Here is a 14,400-nt window from a genome sequence, read left to right on the forward strand (position 1 = left end):
AGCCACCAAAAGTATCTCCACCAACACCCACACCAGCTGGGATACCATCCTTTCCATATGGAGAACCAACTCCCCCTGCACCAGCCCCAGCAGGGAGGCCATCCTTTCCATAGGGAGATCCAAATCCCCCTGTACCACCAGCACCTGCTCCAGCTAGGAGGCCATCCTTCCCATAGGCAAATCCAGCACCTCCAAAACCAACTGTAGCACCACCAACACCTCCTCCAGCTGGAAGACCATCCTGTCCATAGGAAGACCCAATTCCTCCTGCACCAGCTATGCCAGCGCCACCAAGACCACTCCCAGCTAGGAAACCATCCTTTCCACATGGAGACCCAAATGCTCCTGCACCAGCTACTCCAGTATCATAGATACCTGCTCCAACTGGCTGACCATCTGGACCATACAAAGCTGCCATTTTCCCTATAGAACTGCCACCTTCACCACATATAGCCCCATCTCCAGCTGGAAGATGACCTGGGCCATACAGCAAACCAGATCTTCCTGCCTGGTCTAAATGGCCACTAGCATGAAGTGCCAGGCTATCCTTGCCATAGGGACTCCCCGTTTGTCCTTCTCTGTTTATGCTCGCTCCATTCATATCAACTGCAGTCGGCGGACCATCCTTGCCATGGGGGGACCTCATTCCCCCTGCAGTCTTGGTACCTGCAGCGTTCTTTCTAGTTCCAGTCCCCAGACTATTCCTACTAAACAGATCACCCTTACCACCTCCCACCCTGGTTGAATCAGGATTGAGCCCATCTAACCTAGAACTTCCATCAGTAGCATCTAATCTCCCACCACCCCCAAAGCCAGCTCTGTAACTATCACCCAATCTACCATCCTTGTCAAGCTGACCGCCCACACCTTCTCCACCATCCACAACAGCACCTAGCATGTCATCATCTCTACCATCCACAGGATACCCTTCACCTGCCCGTCCGAATTCATGACCAGTGTCTGCTCTGCCTGCCGGAGAATCCTTGCCTTGGATAGGCCTCAATCTACTTTTGCTTCCTAAGATACTTAATTCAAAGCTACTATCATCATTTGTCATTGAGTCTCCATCTAGGCCTGCTCTGGAAAACTGCCCAGAGCCCATCCTTTCATTTTTGTGGACTTCGCGTAGCCCATCTTTTCCCAGAAATCTATGGTGGCTTCCATCAACATCAACAGAGTGTCCTTGACTGCCGTCTTGACCATTTCTGTACCAGCCATTTTTTTCCATGCCAGTGTCTATCAGGTGATCTTCATTGTCGACATATTCTCTGTGTCGAGGTTTCTTAGCTCTCTCTTTATCTGGCAATGTTTCTTTCAGCTGCTCAGGCTTTTCTCTCTCACCTCCTTCTCCCTGTCTCCTCTTTCCTTTGGCATCTGTAATGAAGATGCAGTTTGATGGGAGGACAGGAAAAATAGGGGAAATAAAAGAATGGACCTTCAATAGGTCATGTACTGCATCAACAACCAAGCAAAACATGTTAGCATTTGTAATTTCATTCTAGGACACAGAAATGTAATATGCAAATAAATTTGACTTCAGCTCAAATCCTGAATGTTTTCAATGTCACATTCAGACATAATTTTACATTTCTCTGTTAAAAAGACAATTGGTTTTCGTGGAAACAGAATTATTAAACAAAGAAACCAAAACAAGCAGAAAAACAAAGTGAATTTCCAGCACTACAGATCTAATTTAGAGGGGCTCAGATTGTGTTTGAGACTCCTTGGTTCATCCTGCCCCCAGCCCTGGCAGAGTTACAGAACATCCCACACACAGAGTGGCCGTCAGTGCCCACCCTTGTGTTAGGATCTCACTGCTCCTGAGGCAGCTTGCACATTTGGCATCCTCGTGTTGGAGATGGCCAACTCAAAGACTATAGAGTCAAGTTCTGTGAGCAGCTTTGCATTGGTCCAAAATCCAGGCTTTTCCAAGCTCAAATCCAGACCTATCAGGGCAGGGGCTGCTTTGATTTCCAGGCTGGACATTATTTCTGTAGAGCGTTATAAGCTCAATGGACTCAGCTGGCAGTTCCTTTGTGCATCACACTCAACCTACACTGTCTCTGAAAGGCCATCAAAGGGTCTTTATGAGAGAGACCTGCTGCTGCTGCTGCAGGAGCCCAAAAGAAATCAAAACAACTGCCTTTCAGAAACAAAAAAAACATAAGGCAGCTAACAATCTGCTTGCACTGAAAGGAGTGTTTCCCATCTCCCCAGCTTCCCTTCAGCTTCTTCTAGCATGTTTAACTTCTCATTTGGAAAGGAAAACACTCCCTAGCAGAACAGCATTGAATAGTTTTGATTACATAGAACCGATAGTTCTGAAAGCACGCGGGACAGGAGTAGGCACAGCTTCATCACACACGGTGAGATATGGAGTATGTTTTGATAACTGATGGAAAACCTGCTGCTTCCAAGTAGCTTTGGAGTAAATAATCCAATAGGATTTGCCAGGACTAATAAAAAGGGAAAATGTCTCACCTGAAGAGGAAATATCTAACCAGATCTCGGCTTTTCAAAAAAATAATTAGGAATTAGAAGCTCTGCAATTCATTTCTCAGCAACGAATCATCTCTGAGCAGTTAGGCAGTGAGAGAGACATTATTTGGTTGACACACCTCAAGCCAACACCATGGCAGTAACACATTGTCACTTACACTCTACAATGAGCCAGGCATTTGAAGAGCAGAGCCCAGTGTCCAGCGTGTACATGCCGTTATCAGAGGGCACAACATTCTTGATCACCAGCCGGTGGGTCAAGCCGTCAGGTGTTACAGAGATCTGGTGCTTCTCGCTTGCCTCAAGGAGGTGGGTTTTGTGCAGCCACACAGCATCGTAGCAGGGTGTGCGTAGGACACACTCAAAGACAGCATTTTCTTCCTCGGGACAACGTATATCACTGAGAGGCTGCTCAAACCTCACAGGGATGGCTGCAATGGAAACATCAAAAGCTATAGGAAGGAAATAGAGCTATTTCTGTCTTCCAAGAAAGACTTACTGCAGCTGAAGGAAGACATACAGGAACTTGCTGTACATGTGAGCATTGGTTTAAGCAGAAAAATGAAAAACTTAGATCATAGAATCTTAGAAAAATTTGAGTTGGAAAGGACTTTAAAGTCCACCCAATTCCAACCCCCTGCCACGGGCAGGGACATCTCCCACTGTGCCAGGCTGCTCAAGGACCATCCAACCTGGCCTTGAACAACTCCAGGAGGACGAGATGTGCTCCTGTGCCCAGTTCTACAGGACAGAAAAGCAGAAAAGTAGATTTTTGTCTTTATTATCTTCCAAGTATTTTCTACTACACATCACTGATGTGCTGATTCTGTAGTCATTAATGTAATTCAGCAGCCTGATACCCGTGTGGAGTTGGTAGTTATTATTCTGAGCTTACAAAAGGCAACTACAGCATGGGGTAGGGTAAGGAATTTGCTCATTGTCTTCTGGAAGTCAGAACCAAACTGGTACTTGAGCACAGTGCTTTGGACTACAAACACAACGCCCGTATCACACCCTCACCCCCCTGCTCTTTTTCACCTGGGTCACATAAGAAGACCATTCTTGGCAACACAAAACCAATATGCTCTGTTTAACGGGTTTTACCGGGGAGCTTTGCATATGATCCCAGATAAAATTTTCCTGCAAAAAATAATTTCATGTTACAATCGCCCGTCACCTGCATCTGTCTCAATTCCTTACATTCAGCTTCCAGTTCAGTTGAGAAAACAGGTACATCCTCCACTCTGACCTGATACACGCCTGCATCTTCCGGCTGCACATCGTTGACAATGAAATTGTACCTTTTCCCAATCCGCCTCAGGCAGTGCTTTCTGTATTCATCCCCTGTTCCATACCTGAGTTTCTCACCATCCTGGGAAGAGAAAGAATATCTCGTTGGGCATTGCAGAATTTCTGCAGCCTGAAAGACACTGTTAGAGGTTCCTCTTGCCAGAAGGTTGTCAGTAGCTGTTTCCTCTGTACTTGAATCCACAAATCCCAAGTGATATCCACCCCCAAAGACTCCCTGAACTCCCACACCAACACTTATCCCTAAACAGTCAAGGATTCTGTGATGGATGGACAACTTTAAGAAACTTCTTTGTTCTCAGCCATGGGCCAGCAGATCATGCATTTTATGTAGAAGACTTCAGTTGTTGCTATGAGCTGAACAACACATCTCACCTCCTCACCTTAAGCAAATAAACTTTGCTTTTACTGTTTTTCAGGTCCATCTCCAGACTGAAGGAAGCTTTTCCATCCTTGTTGACTTTAATGTGTTCAAAATTTTTGATGCTGTGTATTAACTGCAAAGAAAGACACAAGAACTTTGTAAATGATAAGGCTGCCATGACAGAAGTTCTTAAGCTGTTGAACTAGCGTGAAATTTACTTTTTATTTGCATAATAAAGAGCTACTTCTGACTTTACATGTCTAGAAGAGGCACCAGCAAGTTTCCTGTTTCCTCCAGTAGCAAATTATATTTTACGTTCTGCCTCCTGGTCCTTCACGCACTGCACAACCTCTGCCCGCCCAGCTGTCTGCACACCCCTGTGTGTGAACGCCAATTTGACTGTTGAGCATATATAACTTCTCAACTGGGGATCTGAATTTTCATCAGAGACAATTAAATACAGATTTTAGCCTTGTGGCTTAATGAAAGGACTACCCTGCATTCAGTAGTTCCTAAAACGTATAAAGTGAACTTAAAAAACAAATCAATAGCATTTTTACCTGTGCAAGCGGGACTTCTTTAAAACATTGTCATTAATCACGCTCTGTCATACAATAAAATTTTCATCTACAAAGCAATTTGGGAAGGTTTAGCCCATTTTCAGAAGCTCCCGAGGAACTGTCAGACTCTGCAGTGTGTTAAAAATCAGTGCTTTTGGTTTCAGTTTATTTTACCTCTCCTTGTTCACTCTCTGTGTCCTTCTTTATCTCCTGCAGCTTTCTCAGCATCCCACGGAAGTCAACAATTCCATATTTGATACAGATTTTCTCATAATCTCTTCTATCTGCATGCAGCAACAATTGCCAGACAGCTTCCATGTCCAGGGGTTTTGGTTTTTGCACTGGGGCCCTTAGAACCAGGGAGAAGAAAATATTTAAACATTTCGACAAGACAACAAGGTCTCTCAGTTTTCTACACTTAATCCTCTCTCATTTCCCTCTCCACCATTTCTTTAGCTCACTCAACGCTGCAGATGTAAAACAAGAAAGAATGGGAAATCCACGAGAACAGGTTCTCTGCATCTACTCTACAAATTAAATGCTGCCAGGGAACAACTGTGCCCACAGCAGCCACGATTAATGCCATTGTTCACACTGTTAAATTATCGGCAGTCACTGAACCAGTGTGGCCCAGGCCAACTTGAACTTTGCCACATACTTGCTCAGCACAGTTCAGGATTTTGCACAGGCCAGAGATCATTCCCCCCATCTTTGGAGGTTCCTGCCTGGGAAGTGAAGGGATTTCCACGCTGTGCACACGGCAGTCTGGGCAGCTGCCCTGCACGCCAGAGCTCAGCTTCTGAGCACAGAATCATCGAATGACCCGAGTTGGAAGGGACCTCAAGGATCATTGAGTTCAACCCCTGCTCAGGACACCCCAACATTCACACCATGGGGCTGAGGGCATTGGCCAAATGCTTCTGGAATATTGTCACACTCGGCACCATAACTGCTTCCCTGGGAACTGTTCCAGTGCTGCACCACCCTCTGGGAGAAGAACTTTTTCCTCATGTCCAACCTAACCCTCCCCTGGCACATCTTCCTGCCATTCCCTCAAGTCCTGTTGTCGATCACCAGAGAGAAGAGCTCAGCACTTGCTCCTCCTCCTCCCCTTGTGAGGAAGCTGTAAATGGCTATGAGGTCTACCCTCAGTCTCCTCCAGGCTGAAAAAGTGAGTTCAGCAACTCCTCATACAACTTCCCCTCTAGACCCTTCACCAACTTTGTGACCTCCTTTGGACATTCTCCAGTAGCTTTTGATCCTTTTTATATTGCAATGCCCAAAACTGCACCCAGTGCTCAAGGTGAGGTGGCACCAGCATGGAATAGATTAGTCAGAAATGTCACTACATGAAGACTGGTCACTTAGCCAGGAAGGTACTTGTGAGCTAAAAACAGGAAAGCAGAGAATCGAATCTTTCAAGTCAAAATCTTGTGGTGCAAAGGAGCGTACACCTCAAAACGAGGGTGGTACCTTGTGTTTATCTCAGCCTTACAGACAGTGGCCAACTGTTCTGCTACATCTCTCCACACTGAGCCTCATGACTTTGGGTACAAGAAGCGTGGCCTTGAAGATCTATGAAGCTGTTCCGTATTATCAAGAAACACCCATGAAGTGTAACAATGGTCTTTGTCACGGAGCCTTACCGCTTTCTCAGCAGCTTCCTGAAGTCCTGAAGGTTCTTCTTCAACTCTATCAAACAAGGAAGGACACAACAACAAACATTCAGATAATCATCAACACTGCAAAATATATTCCCAAAGAGAACATAACACAAAACAGCCACTGCCAATGGGGCATCCTCTGTGCTGTTTGCCTCTGGTGGATTTTCACACTTTACCAAAAAGCTGTCATGAAAGACAGGGTGAGTTTTCTCTGCCGTATTCGCATCCTTGAGTGCTGGTGAAGTGCATCACTTCCTAGTGCGTTTTCTTCTCTTTCTAGAAAGGGCACTCTAGAAACCCACTGTTTCCCAGCCGTGTTAATGTGTATGATCCAGCTGTATTTGACATCACAAAATGCTTTTCTAGCACTAACTATTCCCGAATTAATTTGAACAGCTCAAAGCCACTTCTAAGAGTGTCACTTTACCCAAAGTTAAACAGCAACCAGAAAGAGATGACAGAAAATTAGAGATTCGTTAACCCTTCTCTTACTTTATTTTTTACATCTTTAGGGTAGTAATAATGTAGTAGACAGAAGAGTACTGACTATTCCCACCCCAAATACACATACAGAACTCTAACTCACCTTCAGCAGGATGAACAGGAACATATTTTGTCTTCCTCTTAAAGCCAACTGATAGTTTATAAGAGAAAACAGATGGAAAACAAGCCATAAGATGACCAAGGTAAGACTAACATCAGCAAACCCACGAAGTATAAAACCTCTCCATCCGTTACCAATGCAAGAGGAAATCCTAGTCTGGGTTTCCTTGTAATCGCCATCTATAAAGGCAACATTTCTACTGCAATTGACTCTGCTTACTGGATACTCCACACAGTGGAGTAGATAGTTTCTGCCCCATGAAGCTCACGGTTTCAGCATTGCTAGGAAACACAAACTTCCTGGTTTAGAGATGGGGAGCGAAGGTGCAAGGGTTACCTGGCCAAATACAGGTAGTTGCCTTCTGAACTTACTTCACAGGCACACGGGTTATATGGATGGTTCGAACACAGTCCACCAACTGCCCAAGTAGATTCCAAGAACAAGTCAGCTCTCTTACACCCAAAAAGGGCCATTTCTCTCCACTGATTATAAGGGGAAGCAGGGGACTGGGTCAGGTGGACACCATAGACATCTGAAATGTTGTGGGATGGATCCCTCCCAAAAGACTGATTCCCTCAACAACATAAAGAAAGGACCAAGCCAATTCAACACTAAACCCAGAGCTCTTGATTGTGCTCTAATGCAGTGACACCACCATCACTTTCTTCTCCTTTGCCTTAAGGCTCATACTATCATGGGGCCACCAAAGTTGGGGGAGTCACAGAACACCTCTGGTCCTCAGTGACTGGGAAAAATAGATCTCCACACCAAGGATACTTAGAAAATAAATACTCTGGGCACCCATCCCCAGAGGATAGCAAAGCCAGCTACTTGGGATCACAGGAACTTTGGAACACAGAACTGGTCAGTCCTACCTTGTATGATCCTGAGGCCAGCAGAGCACGCAGCTTCCCCGTACTCATTCACAGCAAGGCAACGATACAAATCGCTGTCATTCACAGTAGGCTTGTTTATCTTAAAATAAAGAACATCATAAGAGCTCACAGCGATGTACTGTAGTTCAGTTTACACACCTTCAGCTTCTAATAAAATAGCTACTCAAGGACAGCCGAGACCTTTCTTCTGTTCTATGCATTGTTTGCTTATACTTGCTTTATCTCAGATCTAATGATGTCTACATCTACAAAAAAAACAAGACTAACCCTATAGCTCAGAAACCAATAATGGGAAGGCAGAGACAGAAATGGGTATAGAACATGTTCTGACCTGTCATGGTGAGACAAGGCTGTACTCAATCACTTCACTCAGGACAAGTGGATGTGTGATCAAACAAAGACACTGAGTCAGAAAATGTCAGTGGGCAAGAGTGAACAGCAAGTGAACATCAAGATTCTTGTGAAATGAAGAAATTAATAACCAAAAATTTCCAATTATTGACTGAGGGTGATGGTGAAGAGATCGAGAAGACCCAATCAGTGCTCAGAGGGGCCCATTTTTTGTTGGCAGAAGATGTGAAAGCCGAATTGACAGAGATCCTCAACAGCCTTTCAGAAAAGGGTTTGTGGGATTGCTTTGGACATTGGCAGCATCAGGTGCAGCCCTGTGTCAGCTCAGAAGGGAACGGCTGTGAAGGTGATCATAGCTGATTTTCTTAATTTGTTATATAAAAAGAGTTACAGACAAGTCACAGGGGTTTTTGTGCCAGACCTCTACCTGCCCACTGCAGGTTTTTCCTTTCTGTTGCCCTCTCTGTTTAACGATTCATGGCTGAAATATCTGATCTTTACCTGCAGAATGAATTCATTTGTGGCGTTATTGAAGAATGCTTGGTATTTGTCAGGATCATCCATTCCACCTTGTGTTCGTGTCCATTTCACTTCAGGGGTTGGCACACCTTTGACCACAGCTCGGAAAATGGCATTTTTACCTTTGAAAAGAGGCAAGAAATGAGTCATCTAAGACAGGCTGAACACGTGAACTCTCAAGCCAGGCTCACTATGTTATCAGTAGACTTATCCCCAGAGTCAGCCATCTGTTGTAGGCAGAAAAGTTGTTTAATTTTATCCTTTGGTTTTCTCTGTAAGACATGCCTAAATTACCAGTTTAAGTCACAGTAAATCCTCCCATTCCTGCAAGACATTTGCTGTAGTCTCCACTCAAACTCCCTGGCTTTCCAAGAGATTATTTGAAACCTAACTTTACAATTCACCACTGGCACACATGGTCCCCGTATTTTATTGCACAGCTATGCAGACAGAGAAATTACGTACTCAAGAGAACTATTTTTTGGTCTCTTGGTCAGATTTTGAAGTCCTTCAATATGTGGGCAGGGCCAAAGAGCAGATGTGAGCTCTAGTCCAGGCTGGGCTACCTTTCCCCACATCACCAATGTCAGGATATTTAATCAGAAAAGCCCTTTAAAATGTGGTATCACCCAGCCAGACGTCACTGCCAACATCCTCTGATCATCTCCAAAATCAATGGTGCTACAGCAAATTCCACCTAGAATTGCTTCTGGCATCATGAAATGCCCAAATCTATCCTCATCTCACACAATTTCCCACGCTCCTCCATTCTGGGTCCAGTCCTGTTCAACATCTTTATTAACGACTTGGATGAGGGGATCGAATGCACCCTCAGCCAGTTTGTGGATGACACTAAACTGAGGGGAAGGGTCGATCTGTTGGAGAGCAGGGAGGTTCTGCAAAGGGGTCTGGACAGGCTGGATCAATGGGCTGAGGCCAATGTGGTGAGGTTTAACAAGGCCAAGTGCAGACTCCTGCGCTTGGGATACAAAACCCCCATGCAGCTCCAGGCTTGGGGGAAAGCAGCTGGAAAGCTGCCTGGCAGAGAAAGATCTGGGGGTGCTGGTTGACAGTGGCTCAAGATGAGTTAACAATGGCCCAGGTGGCCAAGAAAGCCAACAGTGTCTGAAACAGCATGTCCAGCAGGTCCAGGGAAGTGATTCTCCCCTTGTACTCTGCCCTGGTGAGGCTGCATCTTGAATCCTGTGTTCAGTTTTGGGCCCCTTGCCACAAGAAAGACATTGAGGTCCTGGAGTGTGTCCAGAGAAGAGCAACAAAACTGGCGAAGGGGCTGGAAAACAAGCCTTTCAAGGAGTGGCTGAGGCAACTGGGATTGTTTAGCCTGGAGAAAAGTAGGCTAAAGAGAGACCTGATTGCTCTCTACAACTACCTAAAAGGAAGTTGCAGAGAGGTAAGTGTTGGTCTCATCTCCCAAGTGACAGGCGATAGGACAAGAGGGAATGGCCTCAGGTTGCATCAGGGGAGGTTTAGATTGGATATCAGGAAAAATTTCTTCAGTGAAAGGGTTCTCAGGCACCTGCAGAGACTGCCCAGGGAGGTGGTGGAGTCCCCATCCCTGGAGGGGTTTAAAAGGCTGATAGATGAGGTGCCTGGAGACATGATTTAGTACTAGACAGGTACGGTTGGCGCTGATGATCTCTAAGGTCTTTTCCAATCTAACAAGTCTATGATTCTTACAGATCCCCTTTGTTGTGACCATGCCGGGCAGGTGGTTAAATGACACAAGACTCTGTGCTGGAGCCCACTGTCTCTAGACATTCGTAACGTTCATGTGTGAATAGTTGCAGCTCCTGGTCTCCTTTTCCCTCAGATAAATTTGGATTCATTATGAGGTGGAAACAAGAAGATTCCCCTTCTGCACACTGAAGGCACCACCCTCAGTTTCCCCAGGTACTCCCTACATGTCCTCTTTCTCCAATACCTTCCCTGTCTGCTCTCCTGGCACCACCATGCACTCCAAACTCAGCAGGCTCTGCTTTTCAAAGAGGCAAGGATGGGGTTTACCTGTGACCTTTCTCCTTCATCGCTGCTTCCCTACAAATCTGAGCACACTGCAGCTGACCCCAGAAATCTGCAATAGCTCTACCACTGCCTGGATACAAACCTTCTCTTTTTCTTCCAAAAGGCTTCAAAGACCTTGGAAACACTATGAGACCAACAGACCAAGAAGTGACTCCTGGGTCAGTAAGTGGGACTGTCACAGAGGACTAGAATCATAAAATGGTTTGGGTTGGAAGGGACATCAAAGCCCATCCAGTTCCACTCCGTGCCATGGACAAGGACATCTCCCACTGGATCAGGGGCTCCAACCCCCATCCAACCTGGCCCTGAACACCTCCAGGGATGGAGCAACCACCACTGCTCTGGGCAACTTGGGTCAGGGCCTCCCCACCCTCATCGAAAAGAATTTCTTCCTGATGTCTAATCTAAATTTCCCCCCCCTTCCAATTTAGAGCCTTTCCCCCTCATCCTATCACTTGTGACAGGCCCCTCCCCAGCTTTCCTGGAGCACCTTTCAGTACTGGAAGTCTCTCCAGAGTCTTCTCCAGGCTGAACAACCCCAACTCTTTCAGCCCAGCCTCATAACAGAGGGGTTTCTGCCATCAGATCATCTCTGTGACCTCCTCTGGACTCATTCCAACAGTTCCATGTCCTACTTACGATGCGGGACAATGCTCCAGGTGGGGTCTCATGAGAACAGAGTAGAGGAGAATAGAAATGGAGTGGTGCATGGATGTAGCTCAGGGCAGAAATTATTACAGTTTTTCTTTCCCCACAGTTTTGTCCTCCAGCTTAAAAAATGTTAAAAACTCTCCTCAGAAAGTCTTGCAATATTTCCCACACCCTTCCACAGTCACCACCACCAAACTTTCGTGACAGCAAGCTCCTGCCAACAGATTCTTACCCAAAGGCATCTCCCCCTTTCTCCGAGATGGCAGCACTGAAGGCTGTTTCAAATCAATTTTACCTTTAGTCATTCTGGCTGCAGTTGCCCACGTTAGCTGCCTGTCACAGGACACAACCCCACAGTTAGAAGTACCAGCTGATCCATGCAATGGGACAATGATGATGTAATTAAAGATGTACACACTGTGCATCTGCATGAACACTGAATTCATTTCACACAGTGAGCAGCCTGACTGCCCCAACGTTTTGTATGTGAATGTACTGCAAATGAAATCACTCAGAAAATGTAGACAAGGAGACGAGCACCACCACGGCTCATGCCTGAACCTCGCAGGTGGAAGGGAGGAGGAGGGTGGCTGAACCGCTAGAGGCCACTGTGTTCTTGCACAAAACATCAGTGGTGGGTGAACATCAACAGCCAGATGTGACAGCAAAACCTCCCAGCCTTGGGAGGGAAGAGGAGCTACACCATCTCCTCAGGTGGTCCCACTCCAAAAAAATAGGAATCACAGAATCATAGAATGGTTTTGGTTGGAAGGGACCTCAAAGCCCATGGAGTCTCACCCCCTGCCATGGGCAGGGACACCTCCCCCTGGATCAGGTTGCTCCAAGCCCCCTCCAACCTGGCCTTGAACCCCTCCAGGGATGGGGCAGCCACTCCTGCTCTGGGCAACCTGGGCCAGGGCTTCCCCACCCTCATCGGGAAGAATTTCTTCCTAATGTCTAATTTAAGTGTCCCCCTTTCCAATTTAAAGCCATGCATGACCCTCTGCAAGTGCAGAGAGATGACTGGAAGGCTTCCATTGATTTTAGGTCTCCGTTCATAAGCCGCCTTCTCTGTACACTATGCAAGATTGATATTGCTCCTTGAAGAAGCACAGCCTAAATATTGCCTGCAGTCAGTACATCTTTCTTTAAAAAGCAGTTCATTTTAGTGCTGAACACTCCTAATAAAAGTGAGTTCAACAGGAAAAAAACTTTTTTCTATGTGTTTAACCTTTTGCTGCAAAATACTCACTTAGAGAACTTCCTGCAGAACTCACACGATTTGCTGTACACTTCAGGAGCTAGATTTTGACCTTGCACAGCTGCAAAAATGCAGGAGTATTTCAACAGTACTCATGGAATTTTCATCAGTACGACAAAGATTTTGTCCACGCAACAGTTTTTTCTGGTCTACACAAATCCCTTTAGAAACCAGCTTGATTTAGTTACGATCATTGTTTCACGGTGGTGTGATGTGGAGTCAAGCCTCTAGACTGCTTTTCAATAATCTCACCTTCCTGCAATGTCAGAGTGATAGGTTTCTTCTCAAAGTCAGGTGTACTGCATCCTTTTGGAATTTCATCCACAAACTGGGTGATAACAACTCCTGGGACAGAAGATTTCTTGAAGGATTTCACTAAAAAAGGCAAGGAAAAATACATTCACTTAAAATAAGGTGTTTGTCCTTCAGAAAGGACCTCTCAGTGTGCGTTCCCTCTCTGCAGAACAGTAAAAGTTCCTGCTCAACTCCCCCAGGGCAGTAAAGGACCTGTCCATCCTGCACTGCAGGCTGCAAGCACATCCAAAGGCTGGAGCATTAAGACCTGTGATTTTGTGCTGACTTACAGCAAAGCCAGGGCCAAGTGGGAAAACACACAATCAAGATCATAATCCAGTGCCACAGGTCTAGTGATGATTTGGATGGAGAATACTTTACACTTGCTATTGTTCCAAATAAAAATTCAATCTGGCTTGAGAAAGACACTATTTCAAAGGTCAACAGAGCATGATGGGCCAGTTACTGGTGTCTCTCCTTGTGGTGGTGGCATACAACCTCACTGCTGAACAAGAAAAGCACGTTGGGGTCATTCTCAGGGGCACCCCAAACAGGTTTCATGGCTGTGTCCATTCTCTCACCTGTCTGGTGGCCTGTCATGATGATCTGCTCAGCTGCCTAGGGTCAGCACCAACAGCCTACAGGTTCTCCTGTGAAAAAGACAAATCATTTCATTATTTACAGTCCGCAAGGGAAATGGCAGACCTTAATACTGTTCACTTCGATGATGCAGCTTGCCCTTCCTCACTTGCTGCCAAGCCTAGAAGCCAAGTTGAGAAGGGCCTGACAATCACTGCATCATGATGCATCTTCCCAAAACACATCCTGACACAGGCTTCAACCCATAAACAACAGGTATGAAAATGGCTAGTGGGGTTAAATGCAAAATGTACGCATCTGACAGCATCCCTCTGTCACCTCTTCCTTTTCCATGTCATCTGGCTTTCCTCCAAAGACGTCCTCTCGTGTTTCAGGCAAATATTACACCACATGGCACTCACATGGTGACTTCTGATGGATGGCAAGAGCAGTTGCTGAGAAGAAAGCCACAGAGATGGATGACTAAACTGGGGCATGAAGCAGAAGCACATCCCGATCTAAATCAGCTCGTCTAAATTAGCAACTAGACCGGAGAGTAAAGTATAAGCTAATACTTTAGAAGGAATTGGTGAACTGTGAATTTGGCATTAACAAGTTATTGTTACAGATCTCTCCTGTCACCTTCTGCCAAAGGTGCCTCTTTCCCTGTAGTTATAAATCAGACAACGCGTTATGGAACACATCGCTATCCTGCAAGCAAACTGCAAAGGCAGGCTCCTCGTCATATGAGAGATGCTCAGAAACTATAGAGTTACTAAAGCTCTGAAAGAGCAGTTAGATTAGATT

The 14,400-nt window shown here is 45.8% G+C and overlaps 1 protein-coding gene across 34 annotated transcripts in view; it reads right to left on the reverse strand.

Annotated features, from left to right (window-relative positions):
• IGFN1 (immunoglobulin like and fibronectin type III domain containing 1) overlaps positions 1-14,400 on the reverse strand; it is a 40,338-nt gene that overhangs the window by 21,439 nt on the left and 4,499 nt on the right. For 31 of the 34 annotated variants that reach the window (XM_069875717.1, XM_069875711.1, XM_069875716.1 and 28 more), the window contains exons 2-12: positions 13,596-13,664; positions 12,973-13,095; positions 8,748-8,887; positions 7,875-7,974; positions 6,982-7,029; positions 6,378-6,423; positions 4,906-5,080; positions 4,191-4,304; positions 3,700-3,871; positions 2,658-2,930; positions 190-1,374 (exon numbers count right to left, since the gene is read on the reverse strand). In XM_069875717.1, coding sequence (XP_069731818.1) covers positions 190-1,374; positions 2,658-2,930; positions 3,700-3,871; positions 4,191-4,304; positions 4,906-5,080; positions 6,378-6,423; positions 6,982-7,029; positions 7,875-7,974; positions 8,748-8,887; positions 12,973-13,095; positions 13,596-13,614 — 2,395 coding nt within the window. In that variant the 5' untranslated portion in view covers positions 13,615-13,664. Of the gene's footprint in view, positions 1-27; positions 1,375-2,657; positions 2,931-3,699; positions 3,872-4,190; positions 4,305-4,905; positions 5,081-6,377; positions 6,424-6,981; positions 7,030-7,874; positions 7,975-8,747; positions 8,888-12,972; positions 13,096-13,595; positions 13,665-14,400 lie in introns of all 34 variants that reach the window. The other 3 variants (XM_069875712.1, XM_069875706.1, XM_069875718.1) reach the window with 2 other exon arrangements.

Source organism: Phaenicophaeus curvirostris, chromosome 24, assembly GCF_032191515.1.
Source record: "Phaenicophaeus curvirostris isolate KB17595 chromosome 24, BPBGC_Pcur_1.0, whole genome shotgun sequence".
In the NCBI taxonomy this organism is placed as follows: Eukaryota; Metazoa; Chordata; class Aves; order Cuculiformes; family Cuculidae; genus Phaenicophaeus; species Phaenicophaeus curvirostris.